Source organism: Rhamphochromis longiceps, linkage group LG12 (assembly GCF_057381845.1).
Source record: "Rhamphochromis longiceps isolate RC_006_pf linkage group LG12, R_longiceps_female_GT1.1, whole genome shotgun sequence".
NCBI lineage: Eukaryota > Metazoa > Chordata > Actinopteri > Cichliformes > Cichlidae > Rhamphochromis > Rhamphochromis longiceps.
Genome location: NC_140568.1, coordinates 44,950,542 through 44,966,650, shown reverse-complemented (window position 1 = coordinate 44,966,650; position 16,109 = coordinate 44,950,542). Strand labels below are relative to the sequence as shown.

Sequence of the window (16,109 nt, the reverse complement as noted above, 5' to 3'; positions counted from 1 at the left end):
GCAGCATCCCAGATGCAGCTGTTCCACCATACCCTTCATCATGGCACTATTGTGCTATGGTATCATGATGAAGGGTATGGTGGCGCATGTGTTTGGCTCTGCCGCTGCCGGGTGCAGTTTGCTCCACTACTTTTGTGTTATTTTTTTTCTGCTTTGCTGTTCTCATTTAGTTTTAACGATGTATTGGCTGCGTTGGTGTATGATCGTCTGGCTTTGCTATCTATCCCATCTTTTATGATGCCTCATGATGTCTCTTCGTCCTCCTTCGGCATTTTCCACCCTCTTCCATCAGCTGGATCCTCGTCAGGTGATTTCGGCGGATCCTCTAGACCACGGAGAAGGAGAGTGAGAAGAGGAGGCTTTCAGGTAAAGCTCAGGCTTTACTGGCTGCGGGGTTCGGCTGGGAAGTGACACCGAGCGTGCCTTGTCTCCTGTGCTCAGAGAAGCTCCATGGAGGTGGACTTGTTTTCCACGTCCCTGTTTGGATACGCTGGGCCCGGCTCTTTGAGACTGGCCTGCCTGGGGAGGGTTTATCCAGACTCTTCTGCTGGCTGGCTTTTTCTTCCCTCGGATTCTATGAGCAAGATGGTTCAAACCCTGAGTATCTACGTCCTTTAACTTGAGCCTCCGCAAATACGGAGGCTTCTACTTCGCTGAATATGGCGCTTTTTTAACCTCGATCTCTGTCTAATAAATCATTCTTGTTGAATGATTTTATATTATCTAAAAAACTGGATTCTTTTATTCCTAACTGAGACCTGGCAGTGGGACGTAGACTATTCGTCATTTGTTGAACTCTGCCCGGATGGCTATACTTTTATTACCCAGCCTAGAGTTTTTGATCATTCAACCAATCTTTTGAATAATTATTGCCTTTCTATTTTAGCTGAAATTTATCCGGTTAAAACGAGGAAAGTTTCTGCTTGCAAATCTCCTCCTTGGCTAAATGACAGTATTCGTTGTCTAAAACATGATTGTCGTAAAGCAGAGCGCAGGTGGAGGAAAACTCACCTAACTGTTCATCTCCTCTACCTAAAGGACCTTTTAGCTTCTTTTAATAATGTGATCAGAGATGTGAGGGCTGCCTATTTCTCACACTTGGTTACAAAGAGCAGAGGTAATCCTAAGGTGCTATTCAACACCATTTGTGGCATTGTTACTCTTGCTCTACCTGTGGCCCCTATTTCATGCAGGGCTTTCTAAAAAAGCCTTAAAGTGGTGACGTCTCTCCCAGAGCTCCAGTTCAGTGAAATCTACATGTATCTTGTAGAGAATCGCTCACTTTACACTGCTGCCAGCATGAGAGCTTACCTAGTACGGACAGCTACATTTGTTTTACATCTGGATGGAAACAAGAAGAACAAGAATAGTTAAAACAACGGTAGCTAGCTTGAACAAACTACCATAAGTAATTCTTGAACTATGTTGATTTGGACAAATACTACATGATAAAAGGGGCAACTGGTGTGATTTGGCCTGTAAGCCAGGGTTAGGAAAGGTGTGTTCACATGTTGGTGCCTTACTCTGAGCTCTTCTGTCACCTGTAAACAAACGCAACTAAGAGCACAACAGGTTTCTGGAAGTTAAACTAAAAGATGTTTAAAGGAAGGCTGGAGAGCAAATGGCCACATTACTGTTTTTGCCCGCCAAATGGGCGGGTCCCAGTAGCTCTGCCATCATGTGAAAATAATGGATAATTATAACTTCCACCTTAAAATTATGTAGTATGTAGTCCATTAATAGACATAGATTAATTAATTAATTAATGGCAGGACTTCTTTGAGGAGTCTTGAAGGGATGGGGTCTAAAAGTCACATTGATGGTTCGGAGGAAGTCATTACTGAAGCTAACTCAGAAAGATCAATTAAAGAGAAAGAGCCAAAGGAAATATTAATAGTTTTGAAGGTAGCTGTACATAATGTTTCATCTGTGAGATGGTTATGAGTATCGTTTTTGGCAAGAAGAAGAAGAATGTCCTTGGTTTGAAGCCAGTGTGGGCCTTTTTGTTTGGAGTTTGCATATTCTGCCCAATTCTACGTAGGTTCTCTCTAGGTATGCTGGGATATTCATACACACCAAAGACATGCTGGTGAATGTGAGTGTGAATGGTTGTCTGTCTCTATGTGTCTGGGATAGGCTCCAGCTCACATTATGGCCCATCCCCATGACGTTGAAGTGGACAAGTGGAAGAAATTGCCTGGATGGATATCATATAAAACATTTCTGTGACCACCACCAGAACTTATTATTCCAGGTTGGTTTTTGGATGTTTTGACCTTCAGTCTTTATCGCTTCCAAGCAGTACACATGTTGTGTGCCCATCTACAGGTGTACAATGTACAGCCCTGGCATTCTGTTTGATTTATTGAAGATTGTATTGCCTGATATGCTCATGTCATATTTTGCAAAGGGGAAGAGTCTCACTTCTAACAAAATCACACATACATGTTGCATCCAAGTAAAGTGAACAAGCTTTTTAGTTTTTTAACAAAAATCTCCAAATTTTGAGTAACATTTGAGCAACACATCAAGACATCATACAGAACAACACAGCCAAATTCCGCTTCCTGGGTACCACCATCACCCAGGACCTGAAGTGGGAGCCCACCATCACCTCCGTCATCAAGAAAGCCCAGCAGAGGATGTACTTCCTGAGGCAGCTGAAGAAATTCAACCTGCCAACACGGACGATGATGCAGTTCTACACTGCAATCATCGAGTCCATCCTCACCTCCTCCATCACCGTGTGGTACGCTGGAGCCACTATCAGGGACAAACAGAGACTGCAGCGTGTTGTGCGCTCTGCTGAGAAGGTGATTGGCTGCAGACTCCCATCTCTGCAGGACCTGTACACCTCCAGGACACTGGGGCGTGCAGCTCGGATCTCAGCTGACCCTTCTCACCCTGGACACAGTCTGTTTGACCTGCTCCCCTCAGGCAGGAGGCTCCGGTCCATTCGCACCAGAACCTCTCGCCATAAGAACAGTTTCTTCCCCTCTGCTGTTGGACACATGAACAATAACCGTATGACTGTCCCCGCCACTAACACATGACCCTACGCTGTGTTCACTGCATCATTCCATGTTTGGCACTGATCACCACCTGCACTCATGTATATATCTTTCTACGCAGCACTTTTAATTCTTATTCTCACGTATATCTCATGCACATATCTTTCTACATAGCACTTTTAATTCTTATTCCTACTTTTATTTTTTTTCATGTCTATTTAACCGCAATTTATGACAGTATGTTTGCACTGAAGCACCGCAGCAATTTCCTAATGTTGTAAACCTGCTCAACATTTGGCAATAAACCCCCTTCTGATTCTGATTCTGATTCTGAAGTGGAATAAGATTCAAGATACTGTTCTTGATGCATGAAACAGGCCTGTTTCATGCATTTATTTTTAAAATAATTCAGTTGAAGCATGGTTGAAAAGCTTTTGTCAGATGAAAGTTATTTCTGTGACCATTGTGGGTTTTTCTTTCATTGACCGAAGGGTACCAACAATTTTGTTCACGTCTGTATACATAGTTAGAATACATATACATAGATGTTGCCCACCTGTGGTAAACAGGAAGCTGTGGGTGGAAATATTACTGTATCTATGTACCGCATGTATTATGTTCTGTCTGCAGAGTGTGCTGCCGGCAGGAAATGAGACATAGTCAGACGTGGGAACGGTGGGCGAAGCAAGCAGTCTAGCTTTTAAAAATTCTGTTTCTGTTTCTGGCTCATTCTGTGTGATGTGCACTTTCTTTTCTAGATAGATTTAAATAAACAAAATTCAAAGCACTGTGTTTTAGTGTTAGTTAAGCTGGATCATTTTAACATTTTTAACTGTACAGAATGGAGAGAACTGACTTTAAAATAGTTGTAAATGTGTATTGCATGATCAGTGGAGGAATAAGAAAAACTGTATGTAAATGAATACTCACAAATCCATGTTCCACTTCACACAAACATGAAACTATTTGGACACAAATGTGCACAACTTGAATAAATTTTGATTCATACACAGATTTAGAAAGCCACAACAACATGAAACATGACTATTACTCAGGTGAGCTTTTCAACAGTAATGTGGAAATGGCAGGTGCTCTATCAGTCATACACACCAACAGTAGAAAGACGCAGAAACTGCACAAAACAGGAATATTTATATCAGTTCATAGAGTTTAATGTTTTTTCTGTATCTGAGACTAATAACAAAGACTATGATGTGACTAGTTTAAAGTTAAAAGGACCAATAGAAATGGAGAAGCAGTTTCCCTGTCTGTTGGTGGAAAGCACAGAAAATATGTTTTTAACTGTAGAAACTGTTGATGAGAAATATCAAGTATATCTTTTTAGTTGTGTATCTAGAACGCCAGGTAGCTTCACTGATCCACTCAGTAACAAATTGATTGGTATGTTTGACAAAGCAAATAAAAACAAGGTGAAAACAATGTGTAGTAATTTTTATACTGACTTGGTAAATCCACACAAAGGGACCAATGATTTTATTAATACAGTGTACAGGAAAGCCCTTTTCTGTAGTTCTTAAACCAAACTGATTAACATCTGATTCGGCTACATGTAGAGTTCAATATAATCATGTTCACAGGAAGTAGTGAACATGATTAACTGAGACAGAGAAATGAATGTATTTGGTGATTAGACTCTGATGACCCATTGTGGCAGAACAGAATCCTGGTGGTGATTTAGGACAGGACCCACCAGAGTCTAGATGCTGGTGATGGTGAAGATGAAGACTGAGGCTTGGATGGAGGTCTGACTGAGGAGTCTGTGATGTGGAGATGGGGAGAAGGTGAGTGGCAAAAATGAGAGTTTGAAAATGAGGATGACGGAGAGCACAGATTTAAACTATGCAACATGGAGGCTGATTGGCCCAAAGAAGGCAGGAAAGAAAATGATTGGACTAGAGTAATGATTGACAGCATGGAAAAGTGATAGCAGTGTAAAGAACAGAAAAGCAGCCAAACACTCAGGAAAGCAGGCAGATGACCGATTACAGACATTCACTACTGAACTTGTGCATAAGCTTCATAAAACACAGAGAGCAAAATAATAGCGGCTCTACTTATAAATGAACTTTTCCAAGTCCTTGTGTTTGTGGTCTGGTTCTTTTCCTTAGTATCTTGACACATTAGCTCTTAGTTGCAGGTTCTGTCTGTATTGCATTTTTTGAGTTATTTGATTAGACCCTGTGTTAGGTCTAAACTTATAGACCTCGCTGACTCAGAGACTTATTCCCATGATCAAAGCAAGACAGAACAGCGATCGATCGGTTTTAACGTGCACAAGGGAAGCCTGGTCGGATTTTCAGAGCAGCACTCTGCCCTCGACCTCAAACGGCTCTGACCTTGGCTCCCTCTGCAGCCTTTTTGTTAAATACAGTTATAGTTTACACGAGCACCACCCATCGAAAAAACCCATGTGGCGTGTCAGGCACTGTGTGTGTGCGAGCATGTGTGTGTGTGGGTGTGTATGCACGTGTGAGTGTCTCTGTGTGCGTGACTTCCTGGTTACAACAGTATTAACTACATTCTTAACATGACTACAGCAAGAAAACTGTAGTTTTTCACCCAATCTACTTATTCATAAACGTGACAATTTGCAGTGTTTTGAAAGGAGCATTGCAAAAAAAATTGGCATTTAAAGGAAGATACAAACAATCAATTGCTACAGCAAGATAACTACATACTCGCCTCTGTCAGTGCGCCCCAGGGTGGCTGTGGCTACAATGTAGCTGCCATCACCAGTGTGTGAATGTGTGGATGACTGGATGTAGTGTGAAGCGCTTTGGGGTCCTTAGGGACTAGTAAAGCGCTATACAAATACAGGCCATTTACCATTCTTGGTCATAAAAAAAGTGTCATCTCACCCCACCCCTACATACAGTTTAACCCCTCTAACGGTCCACCGTACACAAACACAGGTGAGGCCATAAACGGCAGGACGTTTACTAAACAAGGAAAAAGAAACCTCACATAGGATGTGCCTGCAATTAAACACTCTAACCTCCCCCACCACTCAACAGGCCGGGGAGGCGGATAGGAACAAAAGAAGGTCTTTGATCATACAGTTTGAAACAAGATCCACAGTTGTAAGTGCAAAAATGACAACATGTAACAATTCCCCCTAACACCCTGTTGTTTCTATTTAATCCCTGGTAATTCGGTTTGTTGTCCTAACACCTGGCAGTGTTCCTCTGTGTAAGCGTTCTGTTTTTTTTAACTTCCTCTTTTACTTTATTTCTTTCCTTCTCCCGTGCCTTAGTGTTCTGTGATAGTTTGATTCAGCTGTGTCTTGTTTTCCAGCCGTAATGACTTCCCTGATTCTGATTGGAGTTTGTTACTCTCTGCCTGTGACCTTTAGTTAGTTTTTGCTGCATTGTTTGGGTCCTTATTCTTACCCGGGGCCGGGACAAGGAGCCCAGACCTCCCTCTCCCTGCCCACCTCCTTCAGGCTATCTGGCTCCTTACAGTTTAAATGAATGATGATTCTAGCAAAGCACACGAGGCTTTAAAATGAACAATACTTTGTAATAAAAACAATACAAACTATACAAATAAGTATAGGGTCTACCTTACAATATAAAGCACTTTGAGGTGACTGTTGTTGTGATTTCGCGCTGTATAAATAAAATTGAATTGAACTGAATTAACAAAGCTCTGAAGAGGATGATTAGATGCAGTATATATAAAAGGGGAGATAATCATCTGTGATCCACTTACAGACCAATTTTTCTGCTTTCCCATAATAAAGAAAATCATTATCATTTAAAGCTTCTTCTTCAAAGATCTTTCAGCAAACTTCCTGTTTATGACTTTTCTTGCTGTAGTCATGTGCAGGGGCAGGCTAACACCACCCACACTGAACATCAAACCCACTCAATGAAAAGTTGTTATTTTTTGTTCATTTAGGGAGTGTAAGTTCTGATTGGGCAGGCAGCTTACAGCCCACCTACAAAGTGTCCCACTCTCTCACCCACCAACATGATCAGAGACACAAACAGACAAAGGAAGAAGCAGTGCTGTCTGTCTGAGCGTGCAGAGGTGTTCAGCTGCGAACTCAAAGCAAAGCAAACAGGTAACACACACAAACACCTGCTGCTGCAAAGGAATCACTCGAACTATAACCTGCTTAAACTTGTACAGATCAGTCAGTATGCTGTTCATGTCTGACCTACACCAACCTCGCACTGGGATGACACTCTGACACTTTTTTGTCTAATTTACATTTAACATTATCTGATTGAAGTTTAGTCTTCACTAACTTTAATCCATGTAAGAGAGCCAAAGACAAACTGTTAAAAGTGTCAAACCAATTTTTAGGAGCAGATATGCTACGTTTTTTAAACCAGTGCAAAACTTTTGTTTGGCTTTCAAAAGCTAATGTCACGATTTACTAAAAAGTAAAGTATCAGTTTTGTGACTGAAAGGTGTGGGCACGGCTGTTCTTACAGCTCTCCTCACTGCACTCTGACACCCGCCTGCATGATCGGTGCACTCTGCTACTTACAGGCTTAGCTTTACACCCCTGAAGGCTACTGTGTATTAAAGCTTAAGCTGTTTTTGATCAGTTTTGTGTACTTTTATGGAATAACTGACTTAAATGAGTGGCACCATCTAAGTAGGGTAAAATAATCCACTTCAGCAACAAAGAGATTCTTAAATTTACATGTAAACTGGAAGTTGAAACATTTAGTAAAGACTTTCTGTTGGTACTGGTAACCTGTGATGCCACACATCAAGGTCTGGGTTTGAATGTTCTCTTTATGTGAGGAGTTTAGTGAGATGGAAGTGATGTCCTTTGTGCTTTTAACCAAACTGAACACCAAGAGAATTTTTTTCAATCAGTCAAAAAGACACCGTTCATCTCTCTTTGAGAAGTCAGGTAAAAACATACTTCTGGTAAGCTTTAGATCTCTAAAGATCTCTGCCAAAATTCTGTATTCACAAAACACAGATTTTGTCTTTTAAATGTTGACCTGTACTTTATTCATCCAGAATGTTTTACAAACGGATGTCAGTGTAACTTTACTCTTACTGTATTGTTGTTGTACTTTCTCTCTTCTTCCTATCTCATTAAATTTGAGGGATTCCAGTTGTGTCGTTTGTCAGCTCTTCTTCCAAAGTTTTAGGTCTGTTTAGTTTATTTCCACTGATTCAACCAAAGTGTCGAATAACTGTACTAACTGGCTTTTCACAAATAAAAGCAAAAAAAGAAAAAAGTTTAAGGGTGCCATAAAGTTTTTATGACTTTTTAAATTATGTTTGTACAAAAAGGAGTTCTGTGTCATTCGATGTTTCCCCCTGCTTGTCTTGTTAATTCATGTTTCCCCAGTCTGTCATGTCTCTCTCTCACCCTCGCTCCCTCTCATCTGCTTCTTGTGCACTTGACATGTTTCTCAGTTTCCTGTTTTATTGTGAAAGTCTTGTGTTTGCATGTTCGGTGTGCTTCCCCAGTGGCGTCATGCTAATTCGTGTCAGCTGTGTTCCCCGTGTGTTCTCACTTCCCTCGTTATCCTTTTGTGCATTTATGCCAGCATCTCTCTCATACCTTACTGTCTGCCAGCCTGCATGCATGTCTAGTTTTTTTTTTTGTATTCTCAGTTTAGTTAATGTTGGTTTTCCTTGTGTTCGCTGTTTTTTGAGTTTACTTTTTACTTGCTTGTCGAGTCTGGATTTGTGTCCCATCCTTCCTGCCGCTCACAGTTTATGATATTCTGATGTCAGAGATGAGTTTTCCAACAGTGTCCATCACAAATGTTATATGGTAATAATAAATGTTATTTTGAACAAAAGATTTGTGAACAACTCAAAGAAATGTGTAATTTCTGAACAAAAATCAAAATGATCACACTAATGCTATCTAAATAATTTCTGTATTGCCATCTGAGCAAACCATCTTAATCTGCAGAGATCCGAGGACAAAGTACAGAGAAAGTATTGAGTATTCGCTGTTTGTCCAAAACTATAATGCATGCCCTCTGTCTTTGGAAATATGTGTTTCTAAAAGCAGGTTTAGAACAAGAAAGACTAAAATCTTTTTCTTTCGTTCCTCCAGTTCAATCAGTCTGTGGGATTTTCAGCAGAGTGACATTATGGCAGCAGCAGCAGCACCGGGTGAGTCCAGCCAGACTTCACTGGTCTAGATAACACACTGTTTAAACACACTGTAGCCTGGTGAGATCAGATTCCGTGTTATACACTGTGAACTGACAGAAATGTGAAAACTGGTTGAAACTTTTTGGTTTTTGATCATTTCAAGACAAAGCAATGGTTCCAGTGTTGGAAATAAAAATATGAAAATAAAATAATTCTCTGTCTCAATAATTCTTATTGCTCACTTTTAAAATCATAAATAACACCGCACCCAGCTATGTTACGGATCTCCTCAGCTTTTATATCCCTGGGAGAGCGCTTAGATCAGCAGGCCAAATGCTCCTGATGCGACCTAGATCTCAGCTCAAGACCAGAGGTGACCGAGCATTCAACGCTGTCGCACCCTGCTTCTGGAATAACCTCCCTCTAGCTATTCGGGCGTCTGATTCAATTCAGTCTTTTAAATCTCGATTAAAAACTTATTTTTTTAGCCTTGCTTTCCCCGCCTCCTAGAGCCCACATTTTTAGTGTACTGGAACTTATCTTTATCACTTTGTTAATGTTTATAATGTTTTAACCTTCAGCCTTTCGGGTTGTGCCTACTATGCCTGGTGTATTATTGGTTAGTTATGTCACCCGCCTGTTAGTATATTTTATTAGTATTTTGTATTTTGTACTTTATATTTGTATTTATTATTGCTCCTAACTCATTCTGTGAAGCACTTTGGCATACCTGTGGTTTCTTAAATGTGCTATATAAATAAAATTGTATTGTTAAAGGAAGAACAATTGTTTTTGTTTTGTTTTTTCATTTTGTATTCAATAATTACTTTCTTAACAAAGGAGCAAATGTTCATGCCATAAATCAGCCCTGAATGAAAATTTTTCTCATTACAAGTTTTTATTTGGTTAAAGTGAAACATCACATTTAGTAAAAATTGTCACTGCAAGAACAGTCAAAAAATCCTTGGAAGACACACAACAGAAAAATGAAAACAATAAACAAAATGTTGAATGCTGTATCTGTGCCTATTAAATGCATGTCCTTTATCTCCTCTACCTGCACTTAGTGCCATCTTGTCCTTTACAGAACGTGACATCACTGCTAATAGACTTATGTTAGTTTAATAAAACCAAAAACTCTGTGGAAAACAAGGACAAAAATTAAAAATCAGGCTAAGAGGTCCATTTTGGGCTGCATTACAAAGAAAAACAACTGAAAACCACTTTTACATGGAGTACGGTTTCACTCAGCTGCTATATATCCAAATGTGGTGAGAGGAATAAAGTAGATTCTCACGTGTACATTTTTTAACTCTAGTTATCTCAGAACTGCAGCAGAAGGTATTTTCTGTGGGATATAAGATGTAATGCACTTTAATCACATCTAAATTATTTGATTTTACAATCCACTATGGTGGTACATAGAGGCAAAATACTCAGAATTTGTCATCATCCAGAAACTAATGAACTCGGTCCTTATGAAACATGGTCAAAAACTTAAAATGTCATATATGAGTAGGTACTTATTACCTTTTAATCCAGTGACAGATCTTTAAGTTTTTGCTTAGTACATTCAGTCAATTGTGTCGATTATTCTTATTTACTATTACAGATTTAAGATGCAGCACCTTGATGTCTCGATACATTACTGGATAAATATAAAATCAAGCAATTAAACGCTTGAAATTTAAAACACATTTAAATTTATATAATCTAAATGATTTATATATAAACATATAAATCCTTTCATTTGAGTTAAACGTGTCACTTGCTGACAGATTTTAAAAAGACTTTAAAATTAAAAATGTCAACAAAAATTTGTGTAACTTATTGTTTCCTATTGTTTTAAGTATCGTTAGAGTAGCATAACTCCTGTAGAAATTGCTAACTTTAAATCTTTACAGCGCAAACTTAACCAAACTCCAATGCTTTTTCAAGATAAACTTTGGTAAATGGCCTGTGTTTGTATTGCACTTTACTTGGTTCCTAAGGACCCCAAAGCGCTTTACACATCCAGTCATCCACCCATTCACACACACATTCACACACTGGTGATGGCAGCTACATTGTAGCCACAGCCACCCTGGGGCGCACGGACAGAGGCGAGGCTGCCGGACACTGGCGCCACCGGGCCCTCTGACCACCACCAGTAGGCAACGGGTGAAGTGTCTTGCCCAAGGACTCAACGACCGAGACTGTCGGAGCTGGGGCTCGAACTGACAACCTTCCGATTACAAGACGAACTGCTAACTCTTGAGCCACGATCACCCCGTCTTTGAAAACTACTTGTTTCAAATTTTTAAGAAGGAATCCGGGGGAATGTTGTGTCATTTAAAAAGATTTAATTTGCTGGGCAGTTGAAATTACAAGTGTGACATAGCACTATGGACCGTGAATATGATACAGCATACTGCCTCGCACCAAGGTTGGCCCTGAAATGGCTGCACAGGTTTTATACAGTAACAACAACAAATGATTATGGCTATCTTCTTCAAACACCCATCCTGATGGCTTCTGCAAAATCCTCCCCCGTGTCCGTTCGGCTCCTCGACCTCCTATATGCTCCTTTCCTGGAATTGGAAAGACAAAACAAAAACGCACCCTACGTAGCCTTGGCTAGCTGCTGATTCTAAGGCTCCACTCAGGACATCTTTTTCGGACTCCCTGTCCAGAGAATATCCTGATACTTATTATCAATTGTGATTTGTGTAAGCATGTTGCATATCTTTTTGCACTTCTACGTCATCCTGCAATATATCAACTCAGACAATCAATGAATGAAGCTCTGAACCTTCAAAAGACGGAATGCCAACTCATATAAGCGCAATTGTAGTGTGTATAAAAGATAATTAAAAAAGCTTTGTTTAATCATTTAATAAAAATATAATTTTCAACCCTAACAGAGTATTCTGTTCATGCTCAGCGTAGCAGAAGTGAATGGAAATGATGGCAAGTGTTAGGCTGCTTAAAGTTGCAGAGTGGGGTCAGCAGATGCTGAGGCACATGCAGAGGCTGCCAACTTTCTGCAGAGTCGAGAGAGAGAAGGGAAGACATGGCAAATGGCCATGGGTCAGTTTTAAACCTGGGTTGGCCGCTCTCATGCCTCTAGCCCCTCCTCATCTCAGATCTAAACAGGCGCCAGCAGTGAAAGCTCTTAATGCTTCAGCGTACCAAGACATTTAGGAGAACTTCATGCTCCCAATTCAGTTGGAACAGTTCGTGGACGTCACCTTCCTGTTCCAACATGATTGCACACCAGTTCATAAAGTAAGGTCCTTAAAGACATGTATGAGCCAGTGTGGTGTGGAAGAACTTGACTGGCCTTCACAGAGTCCAGACCTCAAACTGACAGAACACCTCTGGGATGAATTAGAGTGGAGACTCTGAGCCAGGCAGGAGGAAATAACAAACAGGAGAAAAATATACAACACATACAATCAAGAGGAAATACACTACCAGTCAAAGGTTTTGGACACACATTCTTCAAATAACCACCCTTTGCTTTGATTCCTGCTTTGCACACTCTTGGCGTTCTCTCCATGAGCTTCATGAGGTCATCACCTGAAATGGTTTTCCAACAGTCTTGAAGGAGTTCCCAGAGATGCTGAGCACTTGTTGGCCCTTTGGTTTTCACTCTGCGGGACATCTTATCCCATACCTTCTCCAAGATGGTGCCGTGTATGGATGCCCTGGTGCTTCAGTGCGTTACTTCTGTCTTGTTTTTGTGCATAACTTCTGTGTCTGGGCACTCCTCTGGATATTCTTACACCAGAGAAGAGCTTCTTAACCACAGGACTACAACACCTGTGGATTTACTTCCAATATTTGTCGCATCTGCGGCAGATTTACTGCTGACTCTGATCAGGAAAGTGAGACGTCGAAAGAGAGGTAAGCGAGCCGGCGCACTCGTGCATCTGAGGAGACGCGGACTGCGAACTGCTCTTCCTGGGATCTTCCTTTCCAACGTACGCTCACTCAGGAATAAGATAGATGAGCTGGCCCTGATGAGAAGCATGAACAGAGACGTTGCCTCCTCCTGTGTCTTATGTTTTACGGAGTCGTGGCTCAGTGAGGACATCCCGGACAGCGCGCTCAAGCTGGAGGGCTTTCATCTGCTGCGCGCGGACCGGCAGGCCTCTCTCTCTGGTAAGACCAAAGGTGGAGGTGTCTGCTTCTACATTAATAGTGGCTGGTGCACAGATGTAACAGTGATTGCTCAGCACTGCTCTTCCTCTCTGGAATATCTTTTTATTCACTGCAAACCGTTTTATTCTCCGCGGGAGTTTGCTTCATTCATCCTGGCCGCTGTTTACATCCCGCCAGATGCGGATGCGCAGGCAGCTCAGTGCGCACTCGCAGAGCAGATTCTCCACATGGAGCGGACATACCCGGACTCTCTCATCATTGCTCTTGGGGACTTTAACAAAGCCAATCTGAGCCATGAGCTTCCCAAATACAAGCAGTATATTAAATGCCCGACCAGAGAGGAGAGGACCTGCTACAGCACGATCAGCGGGGCCTATCGCGCGGTGCCCCGCGCTTCACTCGGACTTTCTGACCACGTCATGATCCACCTGATCCCCACGTACAGACAGAGGCTGAAGCTCTCCAAACCTGTCGTGAGGACCAAAAAACTGTGGAGCAACGAGGCTGTGGAGGAGCTTCGCACGTGTTTGGAGTCTACAGACTGGGACACAATGAAGGCTGCTTCTAACAGCTTGGACGAGTTTACGGACACTGTCACCTCCTATATCCACTTCTGTGAGGACAGCATTGTGCCATCACGCACCAGGGTGAGTTATAACAATGACAAACCCTGGTTTACTCCTAAACTCAAAAAGCTGTGGCTGGAAAAGAGAAAGGCGTTCAGAAGCGGAGACAGGGACTGCTACAGAGAGGCCAAGTACAGGTTCACTAAAGAAGTGGACATTGCTAAACATCAGCACTCTGAGAAGATGCAGCAGCAGATCTCAGAGAATGACTCGGCCTCTGTGTGGAAAGGTTTTAGGAATATCACCAACTACAAGCCTAAAACCCCCCACTCCACTGATGACTTGCTCTTAGCCAACACCCTTAACGACTTCTACTGCCATTTTGACGAGCCATCAGGCAGCCTTCACACCTCCAACGACCCCAACAATAGAGACACTTTGGACACTCATTCCCCCACCTCTCCCCCCTCCATAGAGCCATCACCACCTTCAAACTGTTCACCTACAACACCCCCCTCCTCACCCCACACAAAAGAGGATTTCACACCACCTCCTCCCACCACAACTCTTCATATTCATGAAGCAGATGTGAGGAAGCAGTTTAAGAATCTGAATGCTCGGAAAGCTCCCGGCCCAGACGGCGTGTCTCCTGCCACCCTCAGACACTGTGCAAACGAGCTGGCCCCAGTGTTTTCTGGCATTTTCAACTCCTCACTGCAGGCATGTCATGTGCCTGCCTGCTTCAAGTCCTCTACCATAATCCCTGTCCCCAAGAAACCTAGGATCACTGGACTAAATGACTACAGACCCGTGGCTCTGACATCTGTGGTCATGAAGTCATTTGAGCGCCTGGTTCTCTCCCATCTCAGGACCCTCACGGCCCCCCTCCTGGACCCCCTGCAGTTTGCATACAGAGCCAACAGGTCTGTAGACGACGCCATCAACATGGCCCTACACTTCATCCTGCAGCATCTGGACTCCCCAGGAACCTACGCCAGGATCCTGTTTGTGGACTTCAGCTCTGCCTTCAACACCATCCTTCCAGACCATCTCCAAGGCAAGCTTTCCCAGATGAATGTGCCTGATCCCACCTGCCGGTGGATCACTGACTTCCTGATGGACAGGAAGCAGCATGTGAGGCTGGGAAAGAATGTCTCGGACTCCCGGACCATCAGCACCGGCTCCCCTCAGGGCTGTGTTCTTTCTCCTCTGCTCTTCTCCCTGTACACCAACTGCTGCACCTCCACCCACCAGTCTGTCAAGCTAATCAAGTTTGCAGATGACACCACCGTTATTGGACTCATCTCGGACGGGGATGAGTCTGCCTACAGGAGGGAGGTTGAACGTCTGGTGTCCTGGTGCAGCCACAACAACCTGGTGCTGAATGCCCAGAAGACAGTGGAGATTATTGTGGACTTCAGGAAGCACACAGCCCCACTCCCCCCCATCATCCTGACTGACACCCCCATCACCTCTGTGGACTCATTCCGCTTCCTGGGTACCACCATCACCCAGGACCTGAAGTGGGAGCCCACCATCACCTCCGTCATTAAGAAAGCCCAGCAGAGGATGTACTTCCTGAGGCAGCTGAAGAAATTCAACCTGCCAACACGGACGATGATGCAATTCTACACTGCAATCATCGAGTCCATCCTCACCTCCTCCATCACCGTGTGGTACGCTGGAGCCACTATCAGGGACAGAGACTGCAGCGTGTTGTGCGCTCTGCTGAGAAGGTGATTGGCTGCAGACTCCCATCTCTGCAGGACCTGTACACCTCCAGGACATTGCGGCGTGCAGCTCGGATCTCAGCTGACCCTTCTCACCCTGGACACAGTCTGTTTGACCTGCTCCCCTCAGGCAGGAGGCTCCGGTCCATTCGCACCAGAACCTCTCGCCATAAGAACAGTTTCTTCCCCTCTGCTGTTGGACACATGAACAATAACCATATGACTGTTCCCACCACTAACACATGACCCTACGCTGTGTTCACTGCATCATTCCATGTTTGGCACTGATCACCACCTGCACTCATGTATATATCATGTATATATCTATCTACTTAGCACTTTTAATTCTTATTCTTATTTTTATTTTCATGTCTATTTAAGCGTAATTTATGACAGTATGTTTGCACTGAAGCACCGCAGCAATTTCCTAATGTTGTAAACCTGCTCAACATTTGGCAATAAACCCCTTTCTGATTCTGATTCTGATTCTGATTCTTCTGATTCTGATACCATCTTGATTGGGTTTAGGTCAGGTGACTGTGGAAGCC

The 16,109-nt window shown here is 42.7% G+C and overlaps 1 protein-coding gene across 1 annotated transcript in view; it reads left to right on the top strand.

Annotated features, from left to right (window-relative positions):
* Positions 1-7,015: 7,015 nt before the first annotated feature.
* LOC146658118 (uncharacterized) overlaps positions 7,016-16,109 on the top strand; it is a 28,536-nt gene continuing 19,442 nt past the window's right edge. The window contains exons 1-2 of the mRNA XM_085426522.1: positions 7,016-7,098; positions 9,079-9,137. Coding sequence (XP_085282648.1) covers positions 9,116-9,137 — 22 coding nt within the window. The 5' untranslated portion in view covers positions 7,016-7,098; positions 9,079-9,115. The remainder of the gene's footprint in view (positions 7,099-9,078; positions 9,138-16,109) is intronic.